Source organism: Wyeomyia smithii, chromosome 2 (genome assembly GCF_029784165.1).
Source record: "Wyeomyia smithii strain HCP4-BCI-WySm-NY-G18 chromosome 2, ASM2978416v1, whole genome shotgun sequence".
In the NCBI taxonomy this organism is placed as follows: Eukaryota; Metazoa; Arthropoda; class Insecta; order Diptera; family Culicidae; genus Wyeomyia; species Wyeomyia smithii.
In genome coordinates, this window is record NC_073695.1 from 232158801 (window position 1) to 232173692 (window position 14892).

Sequence of the window (14892 nt, forward strand, 5' to 3'; positions counted from 1 at the left end):
ATAGATTGGAAAATCTTCTAAGATTCTTCCCAAAATATGATAATTGTAATTTTATTATTCACACTATTGTACTATTGGAAATAGTCAAGCCTTGTCAAAACGAAAAATTCGACCTCTGATTGGTCGTTATATGCTTGCTTCCCAAGTACGGTCGACAGGATCATAAATCTTGCAATTGAAAACATGCTGTTTGGCCTATACAAGACCCTGTTTCAGCCGGAGCCGCTCATAATTGTTCTAGACAGCGACAACAGCAGTCGTCCTTTCTTAGCAGCAGCACAAGCCCTGTGGTTGGTCACGACGTCTCAGGAGCAGCGCGGTTTTTCTCAGCGTGTGTCGCCAGACTGCCATTATCCCCCCCGTGTTGGGGCAGCATGAAGATTGCCACTGGGAAATCAAATTTTGAACATCAAAATGCCTTTTTGAAGGCAAATAAACAAGTCATTGAAAGTTAATAATTTTTGTCAACGCAAGCAAGTATTCTGTGTTGCATCCTAGCAATTTAAATTTGTCGCACCCGTCTAATTTACTGAATGTGAAATAGCTTCCACAGAGCAAGTTGTCCGTGTATCTCAATTCCCCCAATGTTAGGGCAGCTCAAAGGTTGTGATCAGCAACCGATTTTGAACCGCAAAATGCCTTTTTAAAGGCAAATAAACAAATAATTGAAGCTTAATAATTTTCTGACATCAACACAAGCAGACATTCTGTGCGGGATGCAATCAAATTCTGTTGTAGTTGTCTAATTTTTACTTTATTTAGTAAACCCCCCACTGTAGGGGCAGCGCAAAGGCTGCGATCAGCATAACCGACATTGAATAATAAACTGCCCTGTTAGAACGCATTCACAAAAGCAGTTAGTTCGACTATGCAGAGCTAATATGAAGACGATCCAATCAATCAGCATAAACAGAATTTCGTCGTCTCCCAGCTGCCAAGTTGCAACATGATGCAACACACAACAGCGAGCAAACGAAATCGCTTGATGTTACAAGCCGCAATACGGTTAGGGGTTAAATTGTTGCGTGTGTAAGAGCACCATCGGTGTTTATTCGCTGGATACAAAAATCAAATGCGAATTGTGGAATAATTCGTCTAAAGAACATTAGGAAATGGTAAAACTGAACTGAAAGGCGTGGCCTATTACGTAGCACCCTTCGGCTATAAAACAGTGTTTCTGGGAAAACTAGCTACATTCATTAGCCGGAAGGTGAGCTGGATGGACCGTCCGGGTTGCGCCTGTGGCTGCCTTCAAATTAAACAAATCACTTGCCACCACGTCTCAGGCATCTGCCTGAGAACGAACGCCAACGCGAGCGATCGGGCGAGATTTTTGCCGTACATCAGCCGGCACTTCCTCTAATGGAAAAGTTGGATCATTTTGTTCAGAAGAATATTACTGTCGTAATATTACAGAGCTGCGATTGCATTATATCCGATATGGAATTGAACAGTTGCTCTTTTGAGGACAAATAAAACACTTAATTTGAAGAGTTAATAGTTTTAGGTACCAGTAGCTGTATGGTAACAGCCTCAGCGGTAGGTGCAGCCGGTACTTCCATGAGGCGGATGTTATAAGGAAGTAAATGGAAGCGGCATGGCGAAACAGTCCGGGTGTGCTTAGACGCGCGTCATTTTTCGTTGTTGATATTATTCCCCACATAAAACGAAGCGCTTTCGTACGATAGTGGCGGTATTAGCGGTAGATGCATTTGCCAACAGTTACTCCAGTAAAGCCGTGTCTAACTTTCAATGTGAAAACACCTTTCTAATATGTTGGCCGTGCACATTAGGCCTCTGCCAGGCTAAACGCGAAAAGCGGCGTGAACCGTTTCGCCCGGCCGTAGGTTAATGTGCAGCCGTAAGTAGAGCCGTGTAAAAGTATTCTACTTTACCCTCGCGGTCGTGGCTTTGCACACAACCCTCCTGTGATTTTTTTTTAATCAAAATTCATGTCCAAGGAGCAGTGCTGATAAAAGTCATTTTCCCCAGCATAATTATTCGAAAATTACAGCCAATCATTATCAATTTTCACTTCCAATGATCGTAGCACTCCTCCAGATACACTAGATTTTCGTCCTAGTAGCGTGCTGTTATACTCAGATGAAATAGATCGCACGCATCGTTCACGGTTACGGAATAAAATTTGACGACAAATCCAACCAAATGATCTTCACTTCAAAGCGAAAAAGAAAAACAAACAGTGCACTCAACCAAAATAAACCTCACCGAAACACTTTTTCACTGACACTGACCGATGCCTTGACAATCTTTGTTAACTGATAAACTGATTTTGTTGTCTCGCTTTCATCGCATGAAATATAATGAGGTGTTTTGACAGTTCACTTCCATGCAAAAAGCGGGAAAGGAGAACTCTGAAAGGATTGTAAAAAAATAACGTTTATGGATGCTTTTTTTCACTTTCACTCAAGAGTGTCAACAAATATCAACCCTGCCAAGGAGTAAGTCATCGTAGACAGACGGCACGTTGATGAATGAAATATTTCAGTTTCACTTCTGAGTCGTGTTGTGTTGTATCCTAACACTGACGACACTTTTTCAACAAAGTCATTGAATGGAGAGTGTAAATAAATTACCCTCAAAACGTGAATTAGGTAAATGAGCACTAAACAAGAAAACTTAGACGAGTTGGAATAAAAACTCTTCACATTCACATTGAATGTATTCAAAAACATTGAAAAACAACGAAAAGCCAACAATTTGTGAAAATACTGTTAAATACTCGCATAATTAATAACCATAAACGGATGATAATTTATATGGTTTAACGATACCCCATACAGTCGGGTCTATATCGCGAACTAGGTGTTTGGCACATTTTATGGTTATTGATTATGCGGGTATGCTATAAACTTATGTTGTATTTCGTTGGAGTTCTATCTTAAAGATTTGTAAATTTAGTTCAATTTTGTTATACATTGTTGTTTCAACTTTATCAAAAGTCGTTTTTATCTCTAAAAGCTCAAAATTTCCCGACAGTTTGGTGTTCAAAGTTTACCAAAAATAAGCATTAGACTGCTATCAAACGAGCGGATCAAAATTGACAGGAAGCACCGCTACATAGGAGTATAAAATTTAAATCAAAAACGGTCAAAGAAAAAATATGTCAAACTTCAAATGCTCATAAGTCGGTTGACTTTCAACCGATTTCTTCCTTTCTTGTAGCAATCGATTGGAAAATTATCTACGCGTTCGCTTAAGTGTGGTATATTGTAATTTGTTTATACAAACTATTGTACTAATTGAAAATTGTCAAGCCTTATTGAAACACAGATTTCTACTACCGATTGGTCGCTTAATGCTTGCTTTCTCTTTCTCTCTCGCTTGTTGACTCAAACTTCGAACAGTCTCAACTTCGAACTATTCAGAATAAAAATAGAATTATTATAGCTAGTGTAATAATAAATAGATTTACTATATACTATTTCGTTCCTCGGAATGTTCTTCACCCAGTGATGTATAGCTTTCTACCTAGGGCCACTTCCAGGGAATCAGCAGACGTTGAAAAAAGTGACAATCAGTATTCCGAAGGTTTGCCTATCTGTCTCTTAGTGATCACGATGAAGTGTTCGGTATTTGAATCGAAGCCGAGTTCTGAGTGTTCGTTATTTTCATATACAAAACATGTTTAAAGCTACATAAAAAGCATTTAATTGCAACAAAAATAAAATAACCAACATGCTAAACTTTCGGGATTCATGGGAAAAAACTCATTTTTCGTTGATTTAAATTTTATGCAGTACGGTACCTAATTAACCAACTCTTTGGGTTATATGAGAGTCTGTTTCTGCTCGAATAAATCATTTTACTATTGAATGGTGCGACCGTGGGACATAACTTAAAAGCAGCTGTATTTCTTCCGATGAAGGTCTGCCATGTTTTGACAGCAACACAAGCATACTGGCAGTCAGAAACTGCCAGCGGTCGTCTAATTTCCAGTGTGAAAACGGTTTCCACTGTGTTATCAGAGTGTTTCATTCTCACTGTTGGGGTAACACAGAGATGGGATCAGCATCATATCCGATTTCGAATGGAACAACAATTGTCCTCTTTAGAATAGAACATAAAAACAATTGAAGATTCAATATTTTCTCAAAGGGTTTAGCGCTAGAATTAAAAAAGAAATGTTACGTTAATCTACATGCACTCTGACTGTTAACACTTGTTTGCGCCGATACCGATTTTGATGCGCAAATAAAAAATCGGTAGCAATTGAATTCATCGTTTGCACAAAACACTAATTTTTTATTACACTTCATTCAAAATGAAGGAACGCTCTATAAAAAAAACGGCTGGTCCTCAAGTTTTTCAGCACGAACAAAATTTTGTTGCTATCCAGCCGCAGACCTGCAATATGCAACACGCAAGAGCGTAACAAATTGTTACGTAACTGTTTGCTGAATAACAGAAGGGTTCTATGCAAAGCCATGACCACAAGTGACCGTTGAAACAAGCCATCTGGAGCAGAAAGCTATTTTTTTTTCTATCGTTGTTACCCACGTTACACAATGGTCCAGAAACCAAATTTAGGGGGAAATTTGGGTCTAGAGCTCTATAGCAATGCTATAGAAAAACTTTCTTCTACAATGTTGTTACAAATGATAAAGCGCTTATTGAAAAATTATCAAAAAATAGGGTGACCAAATTTTTCGATATACCAAATTTTTCAATATATATAACCGATTTATATTGAAAAATCACATTTTGCGCTCAAACTTTTTTATTTCAAATTTCACCTTAAAACTGTTTTTTAACGACTTTAAGAGCTTTTTAAGGGAAAAAATTTGCAATGCTGACATCGTAAATATCTCAACTCTACTCAAAGTTATAAATGTTTTTTATCAAAAAGTATGCGTTTTTCATTTGTTTGTCATTCTTTCTGGGGCAAACATGAAAAATATCTCTTGATCTCATTTTGAAGGGTATACTTGACTTCATAAATGGAGGAATTTTTAAAAATATTTTATTTTTAAAAAAAATATTTTTTTATTCTCGCTTATTTTCCGTCGGTCTAGTTCCGCCACTGTTGTGGCCAATCACCGACGCCCAGGGAGGCGACTCCACACCCAGGACCCTAACTCACGACCCGTTTATTAACGGACCGGCGCCAACGGCTTTAATTCCTCATGCGATGGAAGGCGTGATCCCAGAGATTTTTCAACTCAGAAAATCTCCCGGTGTCGGCTAGGATTGAATCTAGACCAGTTGGGTTGGTTGTGAGTGGATCACGCCACCTCACAACCATCGACACCTATGTCGGCGGTGGGATTCGAACCCAGGCGTCGAGCGTGGTTGGCGGAGACGTTACCAACCACACTAGGCCCCCGCTCTTATTTTTATTAAATTTGAGTAAATTCGTTTTTAAATTTGAGTAAAATGTTTTTAACATGGCAAAAATTTCAATAATTTTATACATTATGCATATAAAAGCACCCAGATTTACTTTTTTGGTTTTCTTTCTTATAACTAGAAGTAATTATCTTAACTTTGATTCAGAGAGATCGAAAATCGATCAACTGGTTCAAAAGTTATGATTTTTTGGAATAAAATACATCGAATATAGTCGTTTTGAATGTCACTCTATTTCGGAGATAGTCCCCCTAACAACCCAACGAAAAAATACCGCATTGATTATTTTCAACATTTTTTTTTTTGTTAGGGAATTAGAATTACGTTGTCCATTGATGTGAACTTTTGTAATATATTTTTATTTATATTAATATATTTTCAACATAGATCCATCCCTGCGATTTTGGGCACAATTGAAGCACTTTGCGTGATCAACTTCAAAATAGGGTGACCATAAAAAACGACTGTGTTCGATGAATGTAATTTTAAAAAATTTCATAACTTTTGAACCCCGGTTGATCAATTTCCGATCTTTTTATATCAAATTATAGGTTATTACTTCTAGTTATAAGAAAAAAATACCAAAAAATAAACCTGGGTGCTTTTATATGCATAATGTATAAAATTATTAAAATGTTTGTCATGTTTTTAAATTGAATTTACTCAAATTTAAAAAGTAAAATTTTTAAAAATTTCTCTATTCATAGAGTAAAGTATGCTCTTCAAAATGAGACCAAGAGATATTTTTTATGCTTGCTCCAAAAAGAATGACAAACAAATAACAACGCATATTTTTTTATGAAAAACATTAATAACTTTGAGTAGAATTGAGAAATTTGCGATATTGGCATTGCAAATTGTTTCCTTTGAAAAGCTCTTAAAGTCGTTCAAAGACAGTTTCAAGGTGAAACTTGAAATAAAAAATTAGAGCGCAAAATAGGTTTTTTCAATATGAATCGGTTGTTCTCAAAGATAGAGAAAAACTTTTTTTACAAAGTTATTTAAAATTATTGGAGCTATAACATCATAGAACAAGTTTTTCTTCTATTTACAAAGATAAAAAAGTTAGATACTTGATTGCATCGAACATTCTGGTCACCCTTAATTTTAAATTATAAATTAATAAGCGCTTTATTATATGTAACAACTTTGTAGAAGAAAGTTTTTCTCTACAATATTGCCATAGAGCCCTAGACCCAAACTTCCCCCTGAATTTGGTTTCTGGACCATTGTGCATTGGTGCTGGTAGAGATATATAACTTTGGTGAAGATAGGAGATGTTTATACTTACTTTACCCTAAATCCAGTTTTGCAGAAACGAGGAAATATAACAATGCTGCCGATGGACGATCAACAGTTACAAAGGGAAAATAACACCGCCAAAAAGGTCCTTTTTTCAATGTTCGTATTCGCTTATGGTGCTCATTTTGAAATTAGTAGGTCTTGCGTCATCTTTCAGTGTAGCGCAACACTCCATTTCTAATTCTAAACCAATCACGAGCCTGCTTTCTGTTTGTGATATTGTGAGTGGCTCCACCTTTTTTTCATGTTAGGTCAGTCCAACAGATTCTCAGAACTCAAAAATATTTTTTCTTAGGGCTTAGGGGAAAAAGTGGAAAAATATGCTTACGTATTTACTGAACGGCTCCTAAGCACATTCTTGAACAAACATGTCAAACGAGTACTCGCCAACACTACGTTTTTCCGCGAACGTATTTTGGCATTTGTTCTAGAAATGATAATCTTGTAATAAATGATAATCTTGTAAAATGTAATCTTGTAATAATATTTCTCAACATAAATAGAACGACGTGTGCGCATCTCTTTGATGCGCGAGTGTTGAATGACCATCCTGTTCTTTGTATAAGAGGCGACGGTTGTTTTACATTTACGAACATTACATTTGCCCTATTGAAATAAACCACACACACTTGTGCGTGTCACCAACCTTGACAGTAATGTCTGTGAGTGTAAAAAGCGGTAACAAATATTAATTAGCTAGTTGTGCATATCTAATCAGTCGGCTGAACAGAGGATAAATCAAAAATAGTTAAATAGACAATCCATGATTGTTAATGAGTGTTCGACTGTTGGGATTTTTATGATGTTTGGTTGTAATTTCGGCTGAGCATTCTTGAATAAGTAGAACGATCTGGTTTTTACTGTCCGACGTTTCGTTACTGATCAGTGACATGTTCCTGGGAAACTGTGGGTATTACTAGCGATTAGTGGCTGTTTTGATTCTTTAACTTATTCACAATTGGTAAGAGTCTAGCTGGTTGTCTGTGGTTGATGTGTCTGTGACTTTTTTTTCCCTCTCGGGGACATATTACCACTGCGACCAGAATTTAGATCTATTGTGGTGTGTCCTCTTTTGCTGTATGCCTTTTTACAAGATATTGACCACTACATTTTTTTAGTGGACAACATCTTGTATTAAATCTGGTATTATTTTGCTTATAAACTCTAAAACTGTTCAAGGAGAACTAGCTCATATTTCCGAAGGCTCTATGAGCCCTTTTCCAAGAAACTGGCGCTTTCTGTGAAATATTGCCATGCACTCACACAGCAGATGTTGAGAGCTTTCACTCTCTATACTACAAAACCTACAGCTATCATCATCTGGTTTTCCTATTTTTTTTTAGATGATACTTGCATGGACAATGACCAGTAATCGGTCCAGTGTACGTGCGTAAGTCTTTTTTTGAAAGATTTAGCAGTTTTCGTGTAATAGATAGGTTTGGTTTGATGAACCGCTTGGCTTACCGAGCTGTCGAGATGCCATTCCAATTCAGCAGCACCTGCTCTTTTTCCCATTCCTTCAGTGCCATATTGAGAGAACTGTTCGAAACACCACAGAACGGTTCAGGGCCAATAAATTCCATTTCTGACCCGAGTCTGGCTAACTCGTCTGCTTTTTCATTTCCTTCAACACCGCTATGCCCCGGAACCCAGTAGAGCTTTACCTTATTGCATTTAGCCAGTTGCTGAAGCATTTTTACGCAATCCCAGACGAATTTGGAAGAGCAGCAAACAGATTTCAGAGCGTTCAAAGCCGCTTGACTGTCAGAAAACATGCATATATTAGCATAACGATAGTTTCTGTTGAAACAAATTGCAATACATTCTAAGATAGCGTATATTTCAGCTTGAAAGACAGTGGGCCATTTTCCCATTGCTACTGAACAATTCACTCCAGGGCCTGTGATTCCAGCACCTACCCTGTTTCCTAATTTCGAGCCATCAGTATAGAAAATTATAGAGCCGTCTCGGGCGCTGGGACCTCCTCGTTCCCATTCACTACGATTTGGCTCGAATACAGTAAATAAATAATGAAATTAATTAATTGTCTGTGACTTACATAATTCTTGTTCGTTAGACAGAGCATAGGCCCAGTGAAACTCTCATAAATAGCTCATCCGTACACACAAGATAAGTGAAATTAGTTGTTCAGTAAACATCTGAGAATTGCGTTAAAACAGTGTAAAGTCGAACGTTTGCAAAATACGCACTAATGCTGAGTTCTGAATCTTTTTATGCCACCAAATTCAAAATCTGTTGAGGTGTGGCTTCAATATATTCCTCCATATTTTGTTCTTTGGTTAGCATCTCACTAAGTAACTAAAAAGCTAATGCAAACTGATCTCTTCAGACTAAGAGAGAAAGTATTTGTTTACCCCTCGCACACTATTATTGTGAGTAAAAATGAATTCTGCGAATGAATCGCTCTACGAATAAATGCGTGGTTAGTAGTTCTCTTAGGCGTTCGACAGGTAGAAGAGAAAGTTTGAGCAAAAATCAAGAGAATGAATGAAGCCTAGAACAGTCACGGAGAAGCAACCATTGACATGTGCAGTCAGTCTAAGCTAAGCTAAGCTAAACTCATAAACTTGAGTTGTCTCTGTTGAATTATCTGAGCAACACGCACTGCGCTGTACTTCTGTGTATTCTCACTAGAGTGATTCACAACTATTGTTTCGTTAGGCTGTGGTGTAAGAAGCAAGTGAGTTAATTTTTTTCTGCGAGCGGCAGAAACACAGCACAAAGCAAAAGAAAGAAGTGTGGCGCAAAAAAATGCTACACACAGCGCTCATGCCGCAGAAGGAGTGCGCGGTAAATTTTAACTCAGCTTTTTCCACATATAGACCAGTTGGACAGCTACTGGTAACTTTGATTACCCTCAGGCGATGTAGTATAGTTCTCAATTATAGCAGAGCATTTTTATTGTGACCAAAATACCCTTTAAATATTGTGCGCTAGGTGCTAGTACACTAAAAACAAATATAAATTAAGAAGCATTTCCACTACCCTCACGATTGCTTCACTAGAATACAAAGGTACGGCTAACTGTCAGAAAAGTGAGGTTAAAGAGATTCGGTGAGATGGTCTATTGAGGAAAACAATAAGCCTGATAGAAATCAACAACAAAATTTTCTTTATTCGTATTGTGTACTAATCCGTACGGTAGTATATGGGTTTCGTAGCATGTTTAGTTGCGGGTATTGTGTACATAAAAGTTGATTTGCAGAGGAAAGCCGAAATCATTCGGCAGCCCCAAGCAAAAACCTTTCTCCATTTTTGAAAAACGAATAAAATTTGACTGACATCTCATCATTTCTAAATTTTACATATTTAGGTACCTAACAATATTAAAATCACTCTTTATGCATCATCGCCAGCAAATTTTGTGATTCCAACCGTAAGCTATGACACATTTTATTAGTTTTAACTGCTGTTGACATGTTATGATAAGTTTGCGGTATAGAAGGAACACTTACCATGGCCGTTTTTCGATATCTGAATTTTTCAATGTTTTATAAATTTTCAAATAGTGATTTTTGCCAAAATGGCGGCGGTTTTTGGAATTATCAAAAACGGCTATGTAACAAGTTATGTAATCCCTTTTAAAAAGCTGTAAAAAACTTCAGCTCAATCGTTCAGTAGATGCTGAGAAAAACTTACCACCAGTTGAAAAACATGGTTTCGAGAAAAACGCTGCCAATAGCGTAATACTCACTATATTTTTATCCAGGATATGAAAAATATATCTCCAAATATACCTTAATCAATAGCCAAAATACCCTAACACATCACTCCACTATAAGAATCCGAAAAATATTTTTTTTTCGACTTATTACAGTAGGGTCCCTCCCTAAATTATTTTGTTCTTCGCCAGCAGCAGAAAAATGTCAAATCGGCTAACATTCCGATGCGTTCCGATCAATTCCAGAACTTTTCCTCGAGTCACCCGAGATCATCGGCGGAGCAAATAAACAAATCACGATTTGTTGAACTAAATTATGTTAGAATTTCGAATTTGAGCAGTGATTCAGCGATCTTCGGTCGTCGTCGTCGTCGTTGCCGCATCTCGAGTGCAGCTGTAGTTCTAATTTACTGTGCAAACACCAGTCGGCGACCGTTTTCATTTGAAATCACGATTCCATGTTGAATTTGCTCTGAGTAGAACTATGAACAACGACTGTTAAAATGTTGCTGACTTTTATTGCACTCTAACTGGGACTGTCAACAGTTTGATGGTGCAGCATTCAAAATATTTGTGCAGTAAAAAGGCTCTCGTGATTTGTGAACGCTGCCGTTTGGAGCGATCCGGCAGCTTACTTCAAGGCGTTCCTTAATAGACAAAATTTATAGCCAAGCACGGTGACTAACGACACTTCGCTAAAAGAATGAATTTATGCCATCAACCCGACGCTACATATGTTGTACAGCAAGCTAACGCTAGCGCAAACAGAACGATGTTTCTCAATTAATAATGTTTAAACATATTGAGCATTGTGCGGATTCTCGGCCCAAGCGCGATGAGTGTGTAGAATTTTCAATTCAAAGTGGCCGGATCAGGAGCCTCGAGTTGAATATAAATTAGTGCGTAGAGAAGAAACGATGTAATGAAGTATGGTTTTCTAACTCGACAACGATCGGCAGAGAACCATTGCTGGGACTGCCGGTGAAGATCGGACCATTCGCAAGCGAACGTCGCTTGGAGGGCTGATTCGACTGCTAATTTGGTGATTTAACCTGTGTACCTGTGTATTCTGAAGTACCTGTTAGCTACTTACGAGCGGCTATTCGAGGTACAATGGACATCAAATATGCTGTGAGGCGCTTCGAATCGAACAATGGAAATAATCCGTTTGTTTGATATAACCAGCAAACAACCAACAGATTATTCATAACGTTTCGCCTTCCCGTTTTGCGGTCTGATCGATTGCATTAAAGAGTTATAAAAGTTCATTCGATTGGTTTTTACTTCATATGTTGTTGAAAGAGATATGAACTCAAAAATTTTTCGCAGTGTTATCTCAACTTTTTCAGCACTTTATTAAATGCCCTCCCTGTACAAACGAAAGGAACCCTTCTGTAAATTGAAAGAGTTATTATGAACATCGATGCTGATTCAAATGAGAACTGTTTGCTAAATAAATAGTGCAGTAACTAACGCCAACTGTAGATTTTATTTTTCTTCAGCAGGATAAGCTCGAGATGATGATTCAACCTTACCGCTTTGGAAATTGTCTGTCGACCGAGAATGGCTGTACTTGAGCGGTGTTCATCAACATCATTCGCCCATTAGCCATGCAATCGCTATCCATCTTTTATCATATCAGTTCTCCGGCACCAGCGATAAGAAACACCAAAACTAGACTGAAAGTGGAGTGCAGTATCACAGTTCTGTGGAAAGCAAAGTATCTTCATAATGTTTACAACTGAGGCGGAAGCAACTCTCTTACTAGCTGTATTCTGTAACTTTTGCACAAGATAAAACCTTCATTTGTTAGCAAAATGCTGATGAAAAATATACGACAGATTTACGGAATATCCTCAGGTATTGAAAAACATTTATTTGTGTCCATAAATCCACGTTATTCTAGAATTCTATCGGTAGGATTACTCACCTTGATGCCGTCGGGAATATTCCTAGCCGTCGGACTGTTCAATCCCGAGCTGCATCAGCATTCGTGGACATTCGACCATGAAGAGTACACCATTCTGTTGACTATTCTTGTATTTCATCTAGGGGCGATAGCCGGGGCGGCACTTACTGCCTATCTTTTGCCTACCTATTATAAACAACACATTGCGGTAAGTTTCACAATTCCAAGATTAAACTCTCTGCTAGTGAATAACTATTCTATCATATTATAGCGTTTCTACTACTACGCGTATATCGGTGCCGGGGTCCTGCTGGCAGCACGATTCTTCGATTTGTGGTCTATTTTTATAGCCCGAATCATAGGTGGAATGGCATTCGGTTCCGCGTACCTCAACACCGTCATCCACGCAGGCGAAATCGCATCCGATGAACTACGAACCACAATCGTAAGCTTTGTGAACGGTTTTCTGATGGTTGGCTATCTTCTACACGCCACAATCAATTCGTTGATTTTGAATGATGACTCGATGGAACCTACACAGATATATGGCATTATATCGATCCTTGCTGCCGTCTCGAGTGGTCTGTGTGCGACGTTTCTAACTCGAGAATCTCCACTATTTTTACTGAAGCGAGAGGGAGAAGTTTCAGCGGCCGATACGATCGCAAAGCTGCGTCAAGAACCGATTGATTCACCGATAGTATTTGCTGAGCTTGTTGAAGCTAAAATCGTGGTTTGGGACGATCCAGAGCAAAATACCTCCCTACATAAGGAAGGAAACCTACGACCGCTAAGCTTGCTGATCGTATGCGCTATTGTGAAAGCGTTGTCCTTCAATCTGATCATCAACTTACTGCAATTGTATGCTATCGATGACATCAACATCTGGTGGAACATCCAAGACTACGACCTCGCACCCGTTCTGATGGTTCTAATACGCCTATCGGTAGCAATCGCTGGAATTCAAACTGTGGACCGACTCCCCAAGAAACTTCTACTCACCGTATCCAGCTTGCTGAGTGGAGTTCTCCTCCTAACCGCCGGAATATTCTACCAAACCAACAGCGATATGTCATCGGCAACGACTGTCCCTCTATTCCTCGCCTATCAACTGGTGTCGGCAAGTGGTTGTGCGTTCGCAGGGGATGTCTACTGCTCGGAAGCCTTTTCGCCGAAGAAGAAAGTACTCTCGGTAGCCGTTGTACAGTCCGTCGAACAGTTGGTACATGTTGTCGTTTTGTCGATCGCCTTTTCACCAAATTTCTCCATCGATCGACCCGTGTTCGGGGAGATTCTACTGGCTGCCGGTGTACCAATCGTTGCCGGGAGCATCGTACTGCAAGTGTTTCTTCCGGAGACGAAGGATGTTTCCCTACGGCAGGCAAGGAATCTGTTCGAAAAGGGACGTAGATAGGATTATTGAAGTCAAAAACTAGGCTTAAGTTACACGAAGAAAAGAAATAAACATGCTTAAAGTGATAAGTCTGTTCTTTTCCATTTTTATAGTTCTATAGTGTGATTACAATTTTCGATTACATTGACTATTGAACTACCAGATGTTGATTTCGCCAGGTAACAGTAATATATTAGAAATTAGTGAAACATTACCTATTCCTTCACTGCTTTTAAAGAAACTGAATGAAAAATTTCAAAATCAAACGAGTAAGCCCTACGAAGCGAACAAGCTGTGCACAGATAAGACACCAAGTGCCTGTTATGACATCATTCTTTTTTAACTCAGTGAATAATTCGCCGAAACATCCTCGCTCCCACAGCTCAAGTAGCCTTTGCTTTTACGAGCCTACCCAAGTAACAATATCAGTTTTACGATGCACTTGAAGAAGTTTTGATTGCTTGTCCTTTAAAACAGTGTATAAATCTTATTATTCTCACAAACTGCTACAAATCAGCCATAAAATCCCCATAAGACCAAGGAGGCCCATGCTAGAGAAGGTTCTCAAGAATAGTTCCTAAAGTTTGCTTAAAACTCTATATTTTTATCGATATGTACTCATGATGACGTTCAGGAGTTGTTCACAACCATGAAAAAACTGTAACAAATTTCGAGAGTTTTATGAATCAGGTTCGCAACTCTTCTTTCTAGCTTATTTCGCTTGGAACAGAATTAATTTATCATTTACATAGAGCAATTTATGAAACAAACTCCATCGATCTACTCCTTCTCCAAAATGAATGTCAGCGTAGTCGTTAAATAAAATAGGTAGGTAAATCTTCACGTTTTTTCAAGTTCATATATGAGAATTTTTAATTGCCGAGTTCAGTTTTTACGTGTTATGTGTCAAAAAAGTTTGTAATTTTCAACGCGCCATGATATTACTGCCAAATAAATAATTTATTTAGAAAATACGAAAAATATCGGAATTTTCGTTAAGTTCCGGTTTGCTGGACTATGGAAAATTTTACTAAACTTTGTGTTCATCATGGTCAACATTCACTGCTAAACTGCCAGAATTATTAGTAGCATTGAGACTCACGGTCTTTTATTACCGTTTAATTACAAATTGCTATTATTTTGATGGAGTCAAACACAGTCTGTTCGCCATATTTGTCGATGGTTTTATATTAATCTCTCATAAGACGGGTTCTAACTAGAACTTCTTGTGCAAGA

At 38.2% G+C, this 14892-nt stretch overlaps 1 protein-coding gene across 2 annotated transcripts in view; it reads left to right on the forward strand.

Moving 5' to 3' along the window:
* Positions 1-13736, forward strand: part of LOC129725240 (uncharacterized) — a 29816-nt gene extending 16080 nt beyond the window's left edge. The window contains exons 1-4 of one of the 2 annotated variants that reach the window (XM_055680800.1): positions 11716-11798; positions 11840-12214; positions 12275-12471; positions 12535-13736. In XM_055680800.1, coding sequence (XP_055536775.1) covers positions 12172-12214; positions 12275-12471; positions 12535-13677 — 1383 coding nt within the window. In that variant the 5' untranslated portion in view covers positions 11716-11798; positions 11840-12171 and the 3' untranslated portion in view covers positions 13678-13736. Of the gene's footprint in view, positions 1-11715; positions 11799-11839; positions 12215-12260; positions 12472-12534 lie in introns of those variants that run through there. The other variant, XM_055680801.1, reaches the window with a different exon arrangement.
* The last annotated feature ends 1156 nt before the right edge of the window (positions 13737-14892 follow it).